This window comes from Eumetopias jubatus, unplaced genomic scaffold (genome assembly GCF_037043125.1).
Source record: "Eumetopias jubatus isolate StellerSeaLion01/CBP00866 unplaced genomic scaffold, mEumJub1_p1.0 scaffold_4, whole genome shotgun sequence".
Classification (NCBI taxonomy): Eukaryota; Metazoa; Chordata; class Mammalia; order Carnivora; family Otariidae; genus Eumetopias; species Eumetopias jubatus.
Window position 1 is genome coordinate 149721370 of NW_028274810.1, and position 17700 is coordinate 149739069.

At 36.5% G+C, this 17700-nt stretch overlaps 1 protein-coding gene across 1 annotated transcript in view; it reads right to left on the minus strand.

The window, feature by feature from the left end:
* Positions 1 to 12009, minus strand: part of TMEM67 (transmembrane protein 67) — a 49380-nt gene extending 37371 nt beyond the window's left edge. Inside the window, exons 1-4 of the mRNA XM_028110645.2 lie at positions 11772 to 12009; positions 10041 to 10129; positions 7862 to 7955; positions 673 to 772 (exon numbers count right to left, since the gene is read on the minus strand). Of these exons, the coding sequence (XP_027966446.1) occupies positions 673 to 772; positions 7862 to 7955; positions 10041 to 10129; positions 11772 to 11997 (509 nt within the window). The 5' untranslated portion in view covers positions 11998 to 12009. The remainder of the gene's footprint in view (positions 1 to 672; positions 773 to 7861; positions 7956 to 10040; positions 10130 to 11771) is intronic.
* Between the last annotated feature and the right edge of the window lie 5691 nt (positions 12010 to 17700).

The following is a 17700-nucleotide window of genomic DNA, read 5'->3' on the forward strand; positions in this document are numbered from 1 at the left end:
AAAATCTGAAGAAGTTGAAATAGGGATACTCCGTTTGAATTAGAGAGAGGCAGGGGTGTGTGTGTGTGTGTGTGCGCGTGTGTGTATGTGGTGTGCATGTATGCACACATGAAGGGGAAACAGCAAGTGACAGAGAATAGGGCTATACATCAGGGTTCTTGGGTTACTATAATTATCATTTACTTATTAATGTTTTTTATATAACTTTATTATAAAGCACAGTTCCTGGCACATAGTAAGTATGCTATGAATAGAAGTTAATATTTATATGCTATATATATTATAGATTATGTACAAATTACATAATAACAAACAAAAACAGCTACCTTTTACTGAGCATTTACTCTAGAGCACTATGCTAAGAATTCGCATATCCATTTCTGAGCTGTGAAAAAAGCCTATGAAGTGGGTGGTATATCTCCATTCTAAAGACAAGAAGACTGACTGACTATGCTTGCCAAGGTCAAACAACTGATAAGAGAATGAGACAAGCTTTGACCTCTAATCAGTCTCATTCTCTGGGCTTCAGCTTCTTTATGTTAATGTCTACTTCTATCCTTCTTTGGGTTACTGTGATGAAAAGTGATATTATAGCAAGTATTTTCAAAAGGTACAGAGTCCATATAAATGTAAAATGATATTTAAAAAGTCAGCACCCAGCACACGGCTTACCTGTTTCCTAAAGCATTTGCTACCGTAAAAGAGTTTTCATTTTCATCACAGAGCTTACAAGTTGCTTGAGACAACAATGTTCCATTAACAGCTCTTTCCACTAAACGATTTAGAAACAAAATTGTAACTCAAAGTCAGCATATAAGCTTCTATATATTTTGTAAAGCCCAGTCATAATTATTATTCTAATAATTCTCATAATACCTGATTTGCAGAAGAGGCATGTCAAACACCACCAAAACAAGGTATAGAAAAGTGAAGACTTCCTCACTCCCACATAAAAAAACTAATTTTCCAAATCATAATAATAAATTAGTATTTTTTCAAGTTGTTGTTTTGTTTTTTTGTTTTTTTACTTCTTACCTGTATGTTCCTGTTACAGCGGGTATGCAGAAACAATTTCATAGACAGCTGACATGTTTCTACAACTTACAGGGTTTTTGGTAGCACCTACTAAAATTTTAAATTCACATACCCTTCAACACTACAATTTCATTTTTAGATACCTAACCTACAGAAACACTTGTACATTTATATAAGGATATTTACTGAAGCATTACTTGTTAGAAAATCTTAATATTTATAATAGAAAAATGATGGTATATTCAACCTATGAAATACTATGAAGGAGATTAAAAAGAATGAGGTAATCTAATAGATCATACTGGTAACTGAAAAAAGTATGCTGTAGAACAGTATTTTTGGTATGAAATATTTATATAAAAATACCAGTTATATTTCCTGTGGCTATAATGTATATTTTAAAACAGGAAAAAAAAGGTTCTAGAAGGAAACAGACATGCAAACATGTACGTGCACACGCATCAAAATGATAACAATTACTTTGGGGCTAAGAGAATTAACAGAGAACCAGCACTGGAAAAATGGGTAAAGGACCATTAGTCCCAATCATAAAGTTATCAATAATGTTTATCCATAACGTTTTAAGTTTTTACAAGGTGGTAAAAAGGATTTTAACCAAAGTAAAGGTGAATGACTTGTTTCTCCTACAGTCATCCCCATCTCAGTAAATGGAAACTCCATTGGACCATTCATTTACTCAGGCCCCAGTCCTTAGAGTCTCATTTCTTTTCACATTGCACATTAAAAACAATAAAATTAAAATTAAAAAATAAATCTGCAAACCTTGTTAGCTCTTTTTTCAAAATATATCCAGAAACTGAATTATTCTCTCTACCTTCACAACTCTACCCCGGGCCAACAGCCATCATCTATCACCTGGACTTTTAACCACAGCTTCCTAATTGGAGCCCTGGTTCTATTCTCCAGGCAGAAGCTAGAATGAGACTTTTCAAAACCAAGTGTGATCATTTCAATCCCCTGAAAACCTTCCAATGGCCTTCCATTTCATTTGGGGTCATTTCTAAGGTCACTATTACAGCCTAAAAGACCTTACATGATCTGCACACAATCTCCCCAACTTTCCAGACCCATCTGCTTCTTTCCAGACCCTTGCTTGCTTCAGCCACATTAGTGTATTTGCTGCTCCTTGAACATGCCCAATTCTTTCCCATTTCAGGATCTTCATACTTGCTATTCCCTCTGCCTAGCATGAGTCCCCTAGTCATCTACATGGCTTTGTCCCTCACTTCCTTCAAATCTTTGCTCAGATGTCACCTTTCCAAAGAGGTCTTCCATGATCATCCACGTAAAATAACACTTGCTCTCTCTTCCATGCCCTGCCTTATTTGTCTTCATAGCACTTACCACCACCTGGCATATACTATTCATTTGCTCATTGTCTTCCTCTTGCCACTAGAACCTAAGTTTGATTCACTGCTGTATCCCAGCACCTGGCAGGTAGTGCTCTAAATAAACATTTTTTTTATTTGAAAAACTTAAAATTGGAAGGTTTCACATAAAAATTGTGTATTTTTAGCATCTTTTAAAAAATAGGAAAGTCTGATTTCATGGAACCCATGTTCTTACATAATGACAACAATCTGCTGGTACTGAATTGGGGCTAGCTACTGCCTTTTAGCTTAACTGCCCATCTGTTAAATGAAGTTTTAAAAATTTATTTCAACATTCAATTTTGTCAACAAATATTTATGAATAAATATGACAACATACAAATATTTTCAGGAATGTATAGAGACATATAAGTACTAAAAGTATTCTTTTAGTACTCATGAAAGAAACTTAATAGTGACTACATTAGAGGACTAGGAATGAGAGTGAAGGCAGAAGGGAAAGCACTTAGCTTTTATATTTTTCTATACTATCTAAATTTCTAGCCATATACACATATTACTTTCATTTTAAAAAGTAAAATTTTAAAGTTGAAAAATACACGCCTTTTTAAGCAGTAAATCTACATGTGTTCTTATGGTGCTCTCTCCAAAATATACTGCAAATAAACACTCCAAATATCTGCAATACGTTAAAAACCTTGGAAAGGAGAGAGGAAAAAATAATTACTTACCTTAGGGTAACTTCTGGGAAATGGAAAAGGTGGGAAGTGTGGACTTTCATTTCTCATTTTATAGCCTATGAATTATTTGATATTTTTAATGATATGTACTTACAGCATTATTTTTAAAAAATTATTTACCTGAATATCTGAGCATTTTCTTCTCATGTCAGAAATGGGAAGAGTCAAAAGAAGTGTAAGAAGTAAGAAGTACCCTCTTTCTGTCTATTCTTCCACTCCCCTCAGCCCCTCTTGCAAATCCACAGAACAAATTGACAGCAAAAGTTCAAGATGGCTCTAAGGAGCTCACACCATGGAAAATTTTAAGTATGTAATATAGCCTCTAAAATAGTGAAATACTGTTTTCACAGCAGTCACCCAACTATAAGGGGTCACTAGGTGTCAGAGCCACTGTCTGGCCCCCATGCCATCTAGCCTCCATTCTCAGCAACTCATTAAAACTGCAACTTCTGCACCAGTGACCTCTGACTGTCAAAAGTCATTTCAGGGGGCACCTGGGTGGCTCAGATGGGTAAGCATCTGCCTTCGGCTCAGGTCATGATCCCAGGGTCCTGGGATCAAGCCCCGCATCAGGTTCCCTGCTCGGCGGGAAGCCTGCTTCTCCCTCTCCCTCTCCCACTCTCCCTGCTTGTGTTCCCTCTCTTGCTGTGTCTCTGTCAAATAAATAAAATCTTAAAAAAAAAAAAAGTCATTTCAGAACTCAGTCCATACTGACTTTCCCACAGCATTTGAAATCTATGAACATCATCACCTTCAGCCCCACTTAGAAAGCCCAAAGGCATTTTTGACTTCCTTTTTCCTCATCCCCATATTCCCTCATTCATCTAAGTCTATTACATCCTTTTAACATTTCTGGCATCTACTCCTTTGAGTATAACGTGTTCTAACTCTGGTTTAGGCCCTTGTCGCTGCCTGTCTACAATACCACCACAGCCTCCTCACAGCTCTATTTCTGGTCCCCACTCTAAATGTCAACTTCATGAGGGCAGGGGCTGCATTCCTGTTCACTGTCTTCTTTTCACTCCTTTACCCTTCATGCCCCTGGACAATGGCCAGCACACAGTAGGAGCTCAACAAAACCCCTATGCCTATGGAACACCCTACCATTCAAGGCCTTCCACAATCTGGACCAATGCACCTTTAAACTCAGCAAACTGGGGGCGCCTGGGTGGCTCAGTCGTTAAGCGTCTGCCTTCAGCTCAGGTCATGGTCCCAGGGTCCTGGGATCAAGTCCCGCATGAGGCTCTCTACTCGGCAGGGAGCCTGCTTCTCCCTCTCCCACTCGCCCTGCTTGTGTTTCCTCTCTCACTGTCTCTCTCTCTGTCAAGTAAATAAATAAAATCTTAAAAAAAAAAAACTCAGCAAACTGTTATTCCCATAATGCCTTTATATTCAATCTAGATGTTTATATTTGTAACAATATGTTTGTATTTATAACAATATGTTTATAACAATACTCTTGCTCACACTCTTCCTTCTGCCTGGAATGTTCTCCTTCTTGCTACCTTTTGAAATTCCATTAATCCTTCAAGCTCCCACTATTACACTGCCTCCTCATGCCAACTTTCCCAAACAACCCTGGCTGAAGTGAGTTCTTCCTTATATTTATTGTCTAGAATGCTCATTTCATGATTTAATATATGTGCCCCTATGAAAATATTTTGTTGCTATTTTGCTCTGCAAATCACTTTTCCATATGCATATCCTGCCTTCTAACTAGATTTTAAATAAATTGATGGCAGGGATTTTCATTCCTTTTAAAAATTAATTTTTGAATAAATAATATATAAATAGAATATAAAAATAAAAGGCACAGAAGAATTTAAAAATGAAGTCTCTTTCCCACCTTTTTCCCCCAGATACCCAGTTCTCCACCCTGGAGGTGATACTGTTAGTTCCTTGTAAATTCTTTCAGAAATAGGCTGTGCATAAGCATATGAATTTATAATTTTTAGAAAGCATAAATGGTAGTTCACCAAATACAGAAAATAGTACCAATAAACAGCAGGTACTCAAATAAATATTTGTGGGTGAATAAATATAAACTTTTCTATAGCTAGTTTTTTTATTTAATGTATCTTGGATTTGTTTCTATAGCAATACTTGAGAACTACATTATTTTTCTATATAATAATCAATATTTTTCTGCATCCTACACCCCTGCATGGATGTACAACAGTTTATTTGACTAATACTTCTTAACAGACTTTGACATTGTGTACGATATTTTGTCTTAGGACTAATGTTGCAATAAGAAGCCATGCATATACTTCTTGAGACATATATTTCCCTGTACTAGAACAGGAAATTCCTAGATAAGGGCTACCTGGGTGATGATCTGCATTTGATAAATACTGTCAAGTTGCTCTCCGTAGAGACTGCACCAATTTATAATTCCCCAGTAATATATGAATAACTACTTCCCTGTATCCTTGCAAACACATTATCTAAGTTCAAAAGGTTGATAATAGGGGCGCCTGGGTGGCTCAGTCAGTTAAGCTTCTGCCTTCAGCTCAGGTCATGATCCCGGGTCCTGGGATCGAGCCCTGAGTCAGGCTCCCCGCTCAGCAGGGTAGCTGCTTCTCCCTTTCCCTCTGCCGCTTCCCCTACTTGTGCTCTCTCGTACTTTCTCTCTGTGTCAAATAAATAAATAAAATCTTAAAAAAAAAAAAGGTTGATAATAAAATCTGGTAGGTTTAAAAATAAAATTTATTTTAAAAATAAAATTTTAGGGGTGCCTGGGTGGCTCAGTCATTAAGCGTATGCCTTCGGCTCAGGTCATGATCCCAGGGTCCTGGGATCGAGCCCCGCATCAGGCTCTCTGCTTGCCAGGAAGCCTGCTTCTCCCTCTCCCACACTCCCTCCTTGTGTTCCTGCCCTCGCTGTCTCTCTCTCTGTCAAGTAAATAAAATCTTTAAAAAATAAAAAATAAATAAAAATAAAATTTTAATTAATATTATTCTTACACTGAGTAAGGTTGAACTTGTTTTTCATGTTTAACATTTTTTTCTTTGTGAAGTTTTATTCATGATTTTTGGCCATTTTTTAAATTCAGCTTTTCCTCTTGCTCTTATTTATTTATAGAAGTTTTATATATATTGCAGAACTTAGACCTCTGTTGATTGTATGCATTATAAATTTTTCTCTAGTTTCTAGGTTTTTTTCCTAGTATTGTTTATGATTTTTTTTATGTGATATTTTAGAATTTGTATTCAGTCAATTTTACCAATGTTTCCTGCTGTAGGTTCTGGGTTTCTCCTCATACTTAGGCCTATTCCATCCCAAGACTAAAAAATTTTTTCCTATTTTTTTTATGATCTTTTATAGAATCATATTTAGTATTTATTTGATTGACCTGAAATTTATTTTTCTTTAAGAAATACGTTAGAAACCCAACTTAGTATTTTCCAAGTTTCCCCAACACCATCTACTAATCAGTCTTTTCTCCACTGACATGAAATGCCACTTTTATCACATATCACATTCTGATTGATTGGATCTATTTTGATTCTCTACAAGTGCCATCCATCAGTATGTGTAATCTATATGGCAGCCATACATGTTATTCCAGAGGCTATAAAATGTGCATAATACCTGATAGGGTTGTTTCCTCTTTTCATAATTTTCTTGGTTTTTCATAATTTTCTTGGTTTTTCACATTTTTTCATAATTTTCTTGGTTTTTCACATTTTTTCCAGATAAACTTTAGAATTAGTTGTGTAGTCTCTAAAATAGACAAACAGTATCCTAGTAGAATTTATTAGGGTTCCATTAAATGTATAGACTGGTATTGGGAGAGCTGACATCTTTATAATATTTAATTTTTCCCCTCCAAGAACATAGTATGTATTTCACTTATTAAAGCCTATGTTTGTATCCTGCAGGAGCATCTAAGGTTTCTTCAACTGATTTATCTTATACATTTCTTCTGAAGTTTATGCCTCAGCATTTTTTTCTTTTTGTTGCCATTGTAGATGAGATCTTTTCTTCCTTCATTCATTCTAAAGAACTGTTGTTTAGACAGAAGAAGGACACTTATTTTTGGAAAATAATTTTGTATCCAAAACCTTTATTGTTTATAATTTTTAGTAATTCCCCTGGGTTTTCTAAACATATAATCAAATCATTAAAAATTAATTTTTGATGATTTTTACCTCCTTTTTAATTATTCTACCACCTATTTCTTTCACTTACCTAAGTGCACAATTTACATCTTTCTCTGGGTCCTGACATTAATAGGAATGCTTATCATTTCTCCCTATTAAGCATCATTTTGGCTTTTGAGTTGAAACATATATACCTTATCATGTTATTTTAAGGAAGTATCAATCTAATCATACATTATAAAGAATATTTTTTAATTTTTTATATTTTTTAAAAGATTTTATTTATTTATTTGTCAGAGAGAGAGAGAGCATAAGCAGGGGGGAGTGGCAGGCTGAGGGAGAAGCAGGTCCCCACTGAGCAAGGAGCCCGATGTGGGACTTGATCCCTGGACCCCAGGAACATGACCTGAGCCGAAAGCAGACACTTAACTGACTGAGTCACCCAGCCGAGAATTTTATTAGGTAGGGCTTTTTATTCTCTTCCCATTGCCTGCTATTGTCTTAAACATCAATAAATTTTGGACGAAAGAAAAATACTGTTCACCTAGCTATTTCAATTAATGTCCTTATCAAGAACAGCATAAGTGAAGATTCATTACTACTTTTTCATAAAGAATTTACTGCTTACCTAAAATATGGCCAGTGGGACAGTGGCATTTTCCTTCTGCAGTTAAACCACCAGGGCAAGAAATGCAATTCCAGCCATCTTCAGTAACACCTTTCTAAATTAAAATAAAACAAAACAAAATAAAATTTCTCCTTCTTAACTGGTGATGTAAATCCAAAAAGCCACAATAGTATATAATTTGTAGTCAATATTCAAATAAATCATGCACATATGAGACACATAAAAATTTCCTGCATAGCCAAACAGTGCTTACATTCCAAAATTAAGTTACACATTATCACTATGTACTGACTACTGTTAACTGTTAACTCTGGGCAACAGTTCTTCTTCATGATTTTCAGTTCAAATGAGTTCTTACTCTCAAAGTAATACTGACATTCAGTTTTTCCATTTACAAAGATAAAACACAACAAAATTCAACAGTATTTAATCAACACATAGCCAATTAATAGTTTGGTTTTACCTGTTCTAACATATTCTAATTTTTATAATCCAAATACCTTAGCTTTTAAAAATGAAACTATGATTCAAAATGGGTGAATTTTATGGTATATGAATAATATGTAAACAAAGTTGTTAAAGTTAAATTAAAGTTAAATTATAAAGTTATAATTTAAGTTATAAAGTGAAATTATAAAAAAATAAATTAAATTTCTATCCATTGTTTGTATTAATAAAGGTTTTTGACAAAATATGACATCATTCAAAATTGGGCTTATTTTATTATATGGTTTTTCCTAAACCTAGGGCAAAAACAAATATGGATGCAACCAAAATGAACAGAGAATAGTAATAACAAAACAATAAGAAATCATTGTTAATTTTGGTTGAAAGACTGGATATACCAAGAAATGCTCCTGTGTTTGGCAGTACATTATAGAGGACTATTTAAAAATTATGATTATTTTGCAATTTCACTGCAAAATAAATTTGCTTTACAGCCATTTCATATTAGCAGCTTTTTATCATTGCTAATTCAGCAATGGTCACTATTTCCAAAAATATAAAATAAGTATTAAAGTGATAATCAAACTTATAAGCTAAATCAAATTAGCCATAAATTAGGACAACTGGTAAATTAAACTATTAACTTAATAGTAATTAATTTAATAGTAATTTAAACTATTAAATTGCCAGATTCAATTTTTTTATCCAGATAATGAGAAGAAACATTCTATAAAAGAACTACCTCACAAAGACTCCTAATTATTTTTTTTTAAAAGATTGTATTTATTTGACACAGAGCGAGAGAGCAAGCACAAGCAGGGGGAGAGGCAGACAGAAGGAGAAGCAGGCTTCCCGCTGACTCCAGGACCATGGTGTCATGACCTGAGCCGAAGGCAGACCTTAACTGACTGAGCCACCCAGGCGCCCCAAAGACTCCTAATGATTGAACATGACTGGAAAATGTATTTCTATTAATTAGGAATCATTATATATAATAACTAATTTACTAATTTTCTAAAAATTATGATATAATGACTAACAAAACAGCACAGATATTATTTAACCTATTTAATGATGCAATTGGCATTTCATGAACTAATCACACCTTAGGTATCATTATGAACGTGAATTGTTATGAGACTGTTGACACAGAACTCAATCTGTACCAGTCAAAATATACACACATCCCAACTTGCTCTTTATATGTATCATTCATCTATTTAAAAAAAAAAAAACAAACACTGAGTTATTCTATGAGAAAATATAAAGACACAAATTTCACAGGTTTTTTTTAAATTTCAAAGTTTAAAAACTAAAGCAATTACATTAGTTTTTTCCAAGTTTGCATGAAATTTCACTGATCGCCCAAAATTTACTCTAGTAAAAACAAAATTAATTTAATAATTTTAAAGTTTGGGAACATATTAGAGTACAGCATTAAAACATAGTTTAAAAAATAAAAACATTTAAGGGGCGCCTGGGTGGCTCAGTTGGTTAAGTGGCTGGCTCTTGATTTCAGTGCAGGTCATGATCTCAGGGTCCTGGGATTGAGCCCTGCGTGGGGCCCCACACTTAGCAGGGAGTCTGCTCAAGGATTCTCTCTCCCTCTTCCTCTGCCCATCCCCTGACTCACGCTCTCTCTAAAATGAATAAATAAAATATTTAAAATAAATAAAGACATTCAATTTACTACCTTTTACAGTAAAATTATTTTAAAGTAAATACTTGATACCATGTTTTCTGGGCACTTTTTACAAATAAAATCAGGTCCTCCATTATTAGAGAGCATCTGAAATCCTGGTAGACACATACATGAAGTTCCTAAAAAGAAAAGAGCCAATTTTGACCTTGGTAAATAAAAATAAAATTCCAAGATAGGGAAACTTTCAATATTCTTAAGGTCTTGAAAAGCAGTATAGCTGTTAAGAGCAAATCCAGAAACGTACTATGTGGGTTCTAATCTTAATTCTATTTAGCTGTGTGACCTTGAGCAAGTTACTGAACTCTGTGCCTAGGGTTCCACTTTGGCAAAATGGGGACAATAACAGTACTTACCTCATAGGGCTGGCATGAGTATTAAATTCGTTATTATATGGGAAGGTCTTAGAATATGTATGGTACACAGTAGGTATTGTGTTTGCTACCACTTTAACTGCAAGCATAACTGAACTTAATATTAAAGCACTGAACTTTAATTTCAATAATCAAACTATCTATTAACTGCTATGGGAAATTTTACAGTTCTATTTCATCCAAACATACACATATATTCAATGATTTCAAATTTACTTTGCCAAAACAAAACCTTATTAGCAAAGTTACCTTGATTCAAATAAATCACTGTTTTCCTCTGGACAGACAGTAGACTTTATAAGATAACCATTATTCAACTTGTTGGATAGGTAAGGACAACATTCTCTAAGGAGACATCAAGTGGAAACAGATCCCATAGGAATCTACGTCGTAGAATGCATACAATATTTGGGTTCATAAGTATGAAGCTAACACCTTACACTTTAAGAGTCTTTCTCATGTACACTTTTACAGTCTACACTAAATGTTTTCTCATTCATATTTCCTCACCTGGGGAGCCTGACCAGTCTTATGTGATGACTTAAATGAAGATATATCAAATTTGAAGACAGCAGAAAGTTAACATCATGGGTGGCCAAATCAAGATTGAAAACATCCTACACTTTAGAATATGGAAAAAGTCTTGTTCTGAGCAGTTTCAGTGAGGAGAACTAGGGCCAAATGATGGAAGTTTCAAGAAAAAAGAAATAAGCTTAATCTAAAGAGACTTCAAGGACAATTAGTAATAGTCAATAATAAAAGGGATAAGTCCTAAGGAAATCTATATTAAGGACACACGATATAGTGGAAATACACCGGTAGAAACAGAGCAAAGAGACACCAGTTCTTCCAATCCACAATTTAGGTGACAAAGAAAATATTACAAATCAACTGGGCTTCCATTTCCTTATCTGTAAAATAAGAAGACTGGACCTGATCCTGGTTAAGGTCCCTTCTAGCTCTAGGTTTCTGGGATTGAAAAGCAAGATAAAGAGCTAACAAAGTTTATAAGCGCTCATTTGCATTCCCTCCCCAACCCGTCCTATGACCTATTCCTCTATACTTCGTTACTTCTCTATTTCTTTTCTGTCTTTGGTAGGCGACTTTCCAGGTGCCTCCCGAAAGACCCCTCTGATGAGAAGTGGGGGACTGGCGCGGCGAAATTCATTATTGGCGCTGGCTCACGGGGTAGCTTACTCTGGGTTCCCCAACCTCATTTGTGTGCAAGCTGCAATCCTCCAAGGAAACCCAACTCTCAGGCGTTGGCGGTTAACGTTCCTGAAGCATTTCTTCCCGCAGATGAAAAGGTGTTTCAGAGACGCCGGGGACTAAGCAGCAACAAGGCTGGAGTGTTAGAACTGTGGCTAGGGCCCACCCCGAACGGTCTCACCTCGGGCATCCCGCCTCTGGTTGGCTCCGCACGGGACACAGGACAGCGCGGAGATATCGAAGTACTGGTTGTGGCCGCACGACTCTGGCTGCAGGAATGGAAAGGAGAAGGTCTGGGCGTGTGAGACTCGAGGGAGGACCACCAGGAGGAATACATTCACGGCCGCCGAGGACAAGACAGACCAAGCCGCCATGGCCAGCCTGGCCCCACCGCCACCCGTCACCATGGTGCAGACGCCGGCGGCCGCGCAGTCTCTAGCGCCCCATCAGCCGCTGCGGCGCATCTGCAGAACCGATTGGACAACTCCGCCTGGGGTTCCGGAAGTGTCTGCAGTCGCTGCCTGGTTGCTAGGTGAGCAAAGCCGCGGGAAGCTGGCTGGTCTGGGAAAGGATGGGACAAAGCGGCAGGCTAGGCCTGTAGGCTGGCGGGCGCAACTGGCTATTTAAAATGTGTTTCAAACTCTGAGACAGCGACCCATTAACCGGGATATGATATCAGTTTAGGAGGTCGGTAAATAGAATACCACTTTCCCAATACAATCACCCAGCATAATTTTTAGCCACCTTATTCATCAGTAGTAGCTTGAAACAACTTTGGCTTTCTCAGAAAAAAAATTTTGTAATAAAAATGATTTGGCACTATTAAGGAAAATACACACACACACAATTCTTAATGCTTGTGGAAAATGCATCTAAGTTAAGTTACTTTAACCATTAACAACCATCAGGCCTTGTATTTCTCACGTGGCCTTCCCCAAGAGACCAGCATTCACTCAGTCACTAGTATCTATGATACAGGACACAGGAGAAATATGTTCTGAAAACTCTTCCTTAAAGATGAATTCTAAAAAGTGTTTTTGAGTAATTATGCATTGTTGGAGTGTCTGGTTGGTAGTGAAAATGACTTAATTGAGTAAGATTTAAAAAAAAAACACAAAACACACGTGACTATACAAATGTTAATGGAGACTCAGAAAGGGTATGGTCAGAATAATTGAGATTAACTGCAAAAGCTTTGTATGGGTGATTTTTAATTCTAGTCTTCTTTAATTAAGTACATACTGTTACATGCTCTGTGGAAGGAATTGGGGAAATAATATTTACTCATTGCCTACTGTGTAATTAAAGCAACAAAAGAGCTCCCATTCATGATGGTTTTCCTTGTGTCCCACACTGTGCACTATACTAAGTTCTTGGCAGCATTAATCTTAATTCTTCATAATAACCCTTTGAGGGAATATTATCCCTTTTTGTATCCTTTAACAAAAAAAAGAAGAAGAAGAAGAAATTGAGGATCAAGAAAGTTACATTTTAGGAAGTAGTGGAACTAGAATTTATCTCCATCTGGTCAACTCCACAACCTATTATCTTTTCATTTTATTAAGTGGCTTCTTTGTGGAATAGAGAAAAATTTTGGCATTCTACATGTAGGACAAACCTATTGCCTTTAGTTAACAAGATGATACAGCCATTGTATACCACAGACAATGGAACTATGGTTGTCTAAGACCTTTGGGCACTAGACCTGGCAAAACTGCTCCAAAGAGCTAAATAAAGAGCTTAGTTGTAGTGAAAGGATTCAAAATACAGTTAGGTTTGCCATAACTGGAGATATTGTGGGTTCATCTGTATAAACTGCTTACAAGGATAGCAGAAAGAATGTTAGCTAAAACTGTTAAGCATAAATTGGGACTGTATCATTAGGGATATTTTTGCTGCAAGTAAATAGATCAGGTTGTTTAAGCCAGTTTACAATGGTTAAAAACAAACATGAGAAGTATAGAGATAGGTGGTCACTGGTCTTCATTCAGTGATGTCAGATAGTCATTGTTGCAGTTTTCTTGCCTTTCCCCTCTAATTTGCAGTGTGCGTCCCTTACACCAGATATCAACATTCAGATTTAATACAGGAAGAACAAAATGAGCTGAACCAGAGATATTTCCACTGTTTCTTTTAAAAAATGAAAGCAAACGATTTCTCTGTGTCATGTATTATGCTAAACTTCTTACATGCATTATTTCAATCTTTTTAACAACCTTATGAATAGACAGTACATTTATCAGGCTTAAAGACATACCCAGTATCACCCAGCTAAAATGTGAGAAAATTATCCATAGAAGTGGATGAGACTAAGAGCACGTGGTTTACTGTCAGCTTATGAAGAAGCGTACCAAAAACCATGAGAGGATGCTTCCAAAGAGGATAGCAAATGCTTATTGAACATCTAGAATGAGATAGGTACTGCACCCTGCCTTACCTACATTAACAAAATTTGGGCAATAGAAGAAGGGAGAGACAGGAGAGGATGAATGGAAGAGCTCTTTAGGAGGAAGAATCATGAGAATGTTATGACTTGGACAAAGAAACAAAAGAGAAGAAACAAAAATAAGGATCACTCAGTTTCTGACTTGGGTGGCTAGGTGGATTGTGACATTATAGGAAGATAGGAAATGTCTGGGGAAGGATAAAAGCTTCTCACTGAATATAGAAAAAATTTAAAGGTAGAAATTAAAGTTATAGGAATTGGGGTGCCTGAGTAGCTCAGTTGGTTGAGTGTCTGTCTTTGGCTTGGGTCATGATCCCAGGGTTCTGGGACCAAGTCCCATGGCGGGCTCCCTGTATGGCGGGGAGTTGCTTCTCCCTTTCCCTCTGCCCTTCCTCCCCCTCCCCCCCGCTCGTTCTCTCTCTCTCTCTCTCAAATAAATGAATAAAATCTTAAAAAAAAAAGTTATAGGAATTATCTGTTTGTGGGAGTTGGGACCATATAATAATTTAAATAATTGATATTAATTGCTTGTTTTCATGTGTTAGGCACCACAATATCCCATTTAACAAAATTGGGACCATTATAATCACTTCTACTTTACAGATGAGAAAACCAAGACTTAGAAAGCAATGTATGACTTCCTAAGGTCATGCTCAGATCATGGTTCTAACTGGTAATTTGATACCAGAGCCCACACTTTTGACCCTGACCCTGATTCTCTACTGCTGCCCTTGAATCCCTGGCTGTGCTTTCCTGGGCATGAATAAAGAAAAAGGAAAAGTAAATAAGCCCATGAGGGGGATTAACGAATTAAAATATTACAAAGAACGTGATAAAAAAATGCGAAGTGCAGAAATGGAAGTGGTGGTTAGAAACGGGAATTAGTGAAGTCAAGATCTCACAGTCAGGGCACTTTGTGTCATAAGCCCTGCTCTCTTTCCCCATTTTCACACTCTTGGTATTAGTCTAGTTCCTACTAGAACTGCTGCATCACATTCAATATGTTCAACACTGAATTTGGCTTCCATGATGGAACACTCTCCCAGTTTTTCTCCAGGTTATTCCTAGAATAAACTTCCTTGTTATTCCTGCTCTTTGCCCTTTGTTGGCTCAGCTTCCTTTATCTATTATATGGAGAATCCCTGAGGGCTCAGTCCTAGACTTTTTCTCTTCTCATACTTTGGTTTCCCTGTGGATGTTGTCAACCATGTTCTTGACATCATTGACCACTGTTTGCAGATGACTCAAATATTTATATATATATATCCAAGCGAAGTATCTTTTCTGAGCCCTGAACAGAATTTCCACTTCTTGCTTGAAAACTCCATTTGGGTGGAATTAAGCATCTTTAATTCAAGGTGTCCAAAAACAACCCATGAACTCCATCACTCCCCCACCTCTAACCTTGTCTTCTTCCAGTGTTTTATATCTCAGTTAATGACAACATCATCCCACCTGTAATACAGACCAAAAATCTAAGAGTCACTTTTGATGCTTTCCTTCATCTTCCCATTTCAATCTAGACTTCTTGATTTTTTTTATCTTCTAAATATCTCTTGAATTAATTGCCCAAATATCCCTTGAATTCTTTTACTTTTCTTAACTCTACATCACTATCACCCTAAAATGCTACCTTCTCACATATGAATTACTGCAATGACCTCTTTTACACCTTAATTTTTCAGTGTTAGGCATTATCAATTATTTTTTTTCGTTTAGGTATAATTGACATATAACATTATATTAGTTTCAGGTGTACATGATTCAGTATTTGTATATGTTGAGAAATGATCATAACAGTAAGTCTAGTTAACATCCATCACCATATAGTCACAAAATTTTTTTCTTGTAATGAGAACTTTTAAGATCTACTCTTAGCAACTTTCAAATATGCGATCAGTATTATTAACTATAGTCACCATGCTGTATATTACATCCCTGTGACTTTATTCTATAGCTGGAAGTTTATACTTCTTGACTCTCTTCACCCATTTCACCCACTCTCTACCCTCCACCTCTGAAAACCACCAATCTGTTCTCTGTATCTATGTTTGGGGCTTTTTTGTCATTTTTTTTAATAGATTCCACATGAGTGAGATCATATGGTATTTGTTTCTCCGTCAGACTATTTCACTTAGCATAATGCCTCAAGGTCCATCCATGTTGTTGCAAATGGCAAAATTGTATTTTTTTTTATGACTGAATAATATTCCTATACATATGTGTGTGTATAATCACATTTTCTTTATTCATCTAGCAATGGACACTTAGGTTGTTTCCAATGTTTCCATATCATGGTTACTAAAATTAATGTTACAGTAAGTGTGAGGGTGCATATATCTTTTTGAGCTAGTGTTTTCATCTTCTTCAGATAAATACCCAGAAGTAGAATTGCTGGATCATGTAATAGTTCTCTTTTTAATTTTTAGAAGAACCTCCATAGAGGGTTCCATGACGGCTGTACCAACTTAAATTCTCACCAACAGCACAAAGAGGTTTCTTTTTTTCCACATCCTCACCAAAACTTTTCTTTTTGATAATAACCAGTCTAACAGGTGTGAGGTAATATTTCACTGTGTTGTTGTTTTTGAAGATTTTATCCATTTATTTGACAGAGAGAGCACAAGCAGGGGGAGGGGCAGGCAGAGAGAGAGAGAAGCAGAGCCCCACTGAGCAGGGAGCCTGATGCGGGGCTCAATCCAAGGACCCCGAGATCATGACCCCAGCCGAAGGCAGACACCTAACCAACTGAGCCACCCAGGTGCCCCTTCACTGTGGTTTTTGATTTGCATTTCCCTGATGATGAGTAATGTTGAGTACCTTTTCATGTACCTGTTGACCATTTGTATGTTTTCTTTGGAAAAATGTCTATCCATTCTGCCCATTTTTTAATCAGATTGTTTCATTGCTGTAATAGTTTATATATTTTGGATATTAATCCTTTAACAGATACATGATTTGTATGAATTTTCTCCTATCCGGTAGTTTGCCTTTTCATTTTGTTGATGGTTTCCTTTACTGTGCAGAAGCTTTTAGTTTGATGTAGCCCAACTTGTTTATTTTTGCTTCAGTTGCTTCAGGCATCTATTTTTTTTTTTTAAGATTTTATTCATTTACTTGAGAGAGAGCATGTGCTTTCATGCACACATGCACGGATGGTGGAGGATTGTGGCAGAGGGAGAAGGAAAAGCTAATAACTCCCCGCTGAGCAGCGAGCCCGACACGGTCTCGATCCTAGGACTCTGAAATTATGACCTGAACCAAAGGCAGATGCTTAACTGACTGAGGAGCCACCCAGGTGCCCCTCAGGCATCTATGTTCTTAAGCACTATGTTATGTGACCTCTAAAGGACATAAACTAAAAATGAAAAGACTATGCAGTCTATTAAACTGGAAGGGGAAAGTGGAGTGATGTTCAAGAGAGATCTCAAGTTAAGTGTATTGAATATTCTCTTCTTTCTTGGTTTACTTCCTTCTTGGATAACTACTTCATCAGCTTCCTGGAAAAAGATGCATAAGATGTAAATTTTGAGACCTGCATATCTGCAAATATCTTTATTTTTCCCTCACAGTTACTTAATAGTTTACTTGGGTATGAAGTTCTAGTTTGGAAATATCCCCTCAGAATTTTGGAGGCACTGCTTCTTTTTCTTTTGGTTTCTAA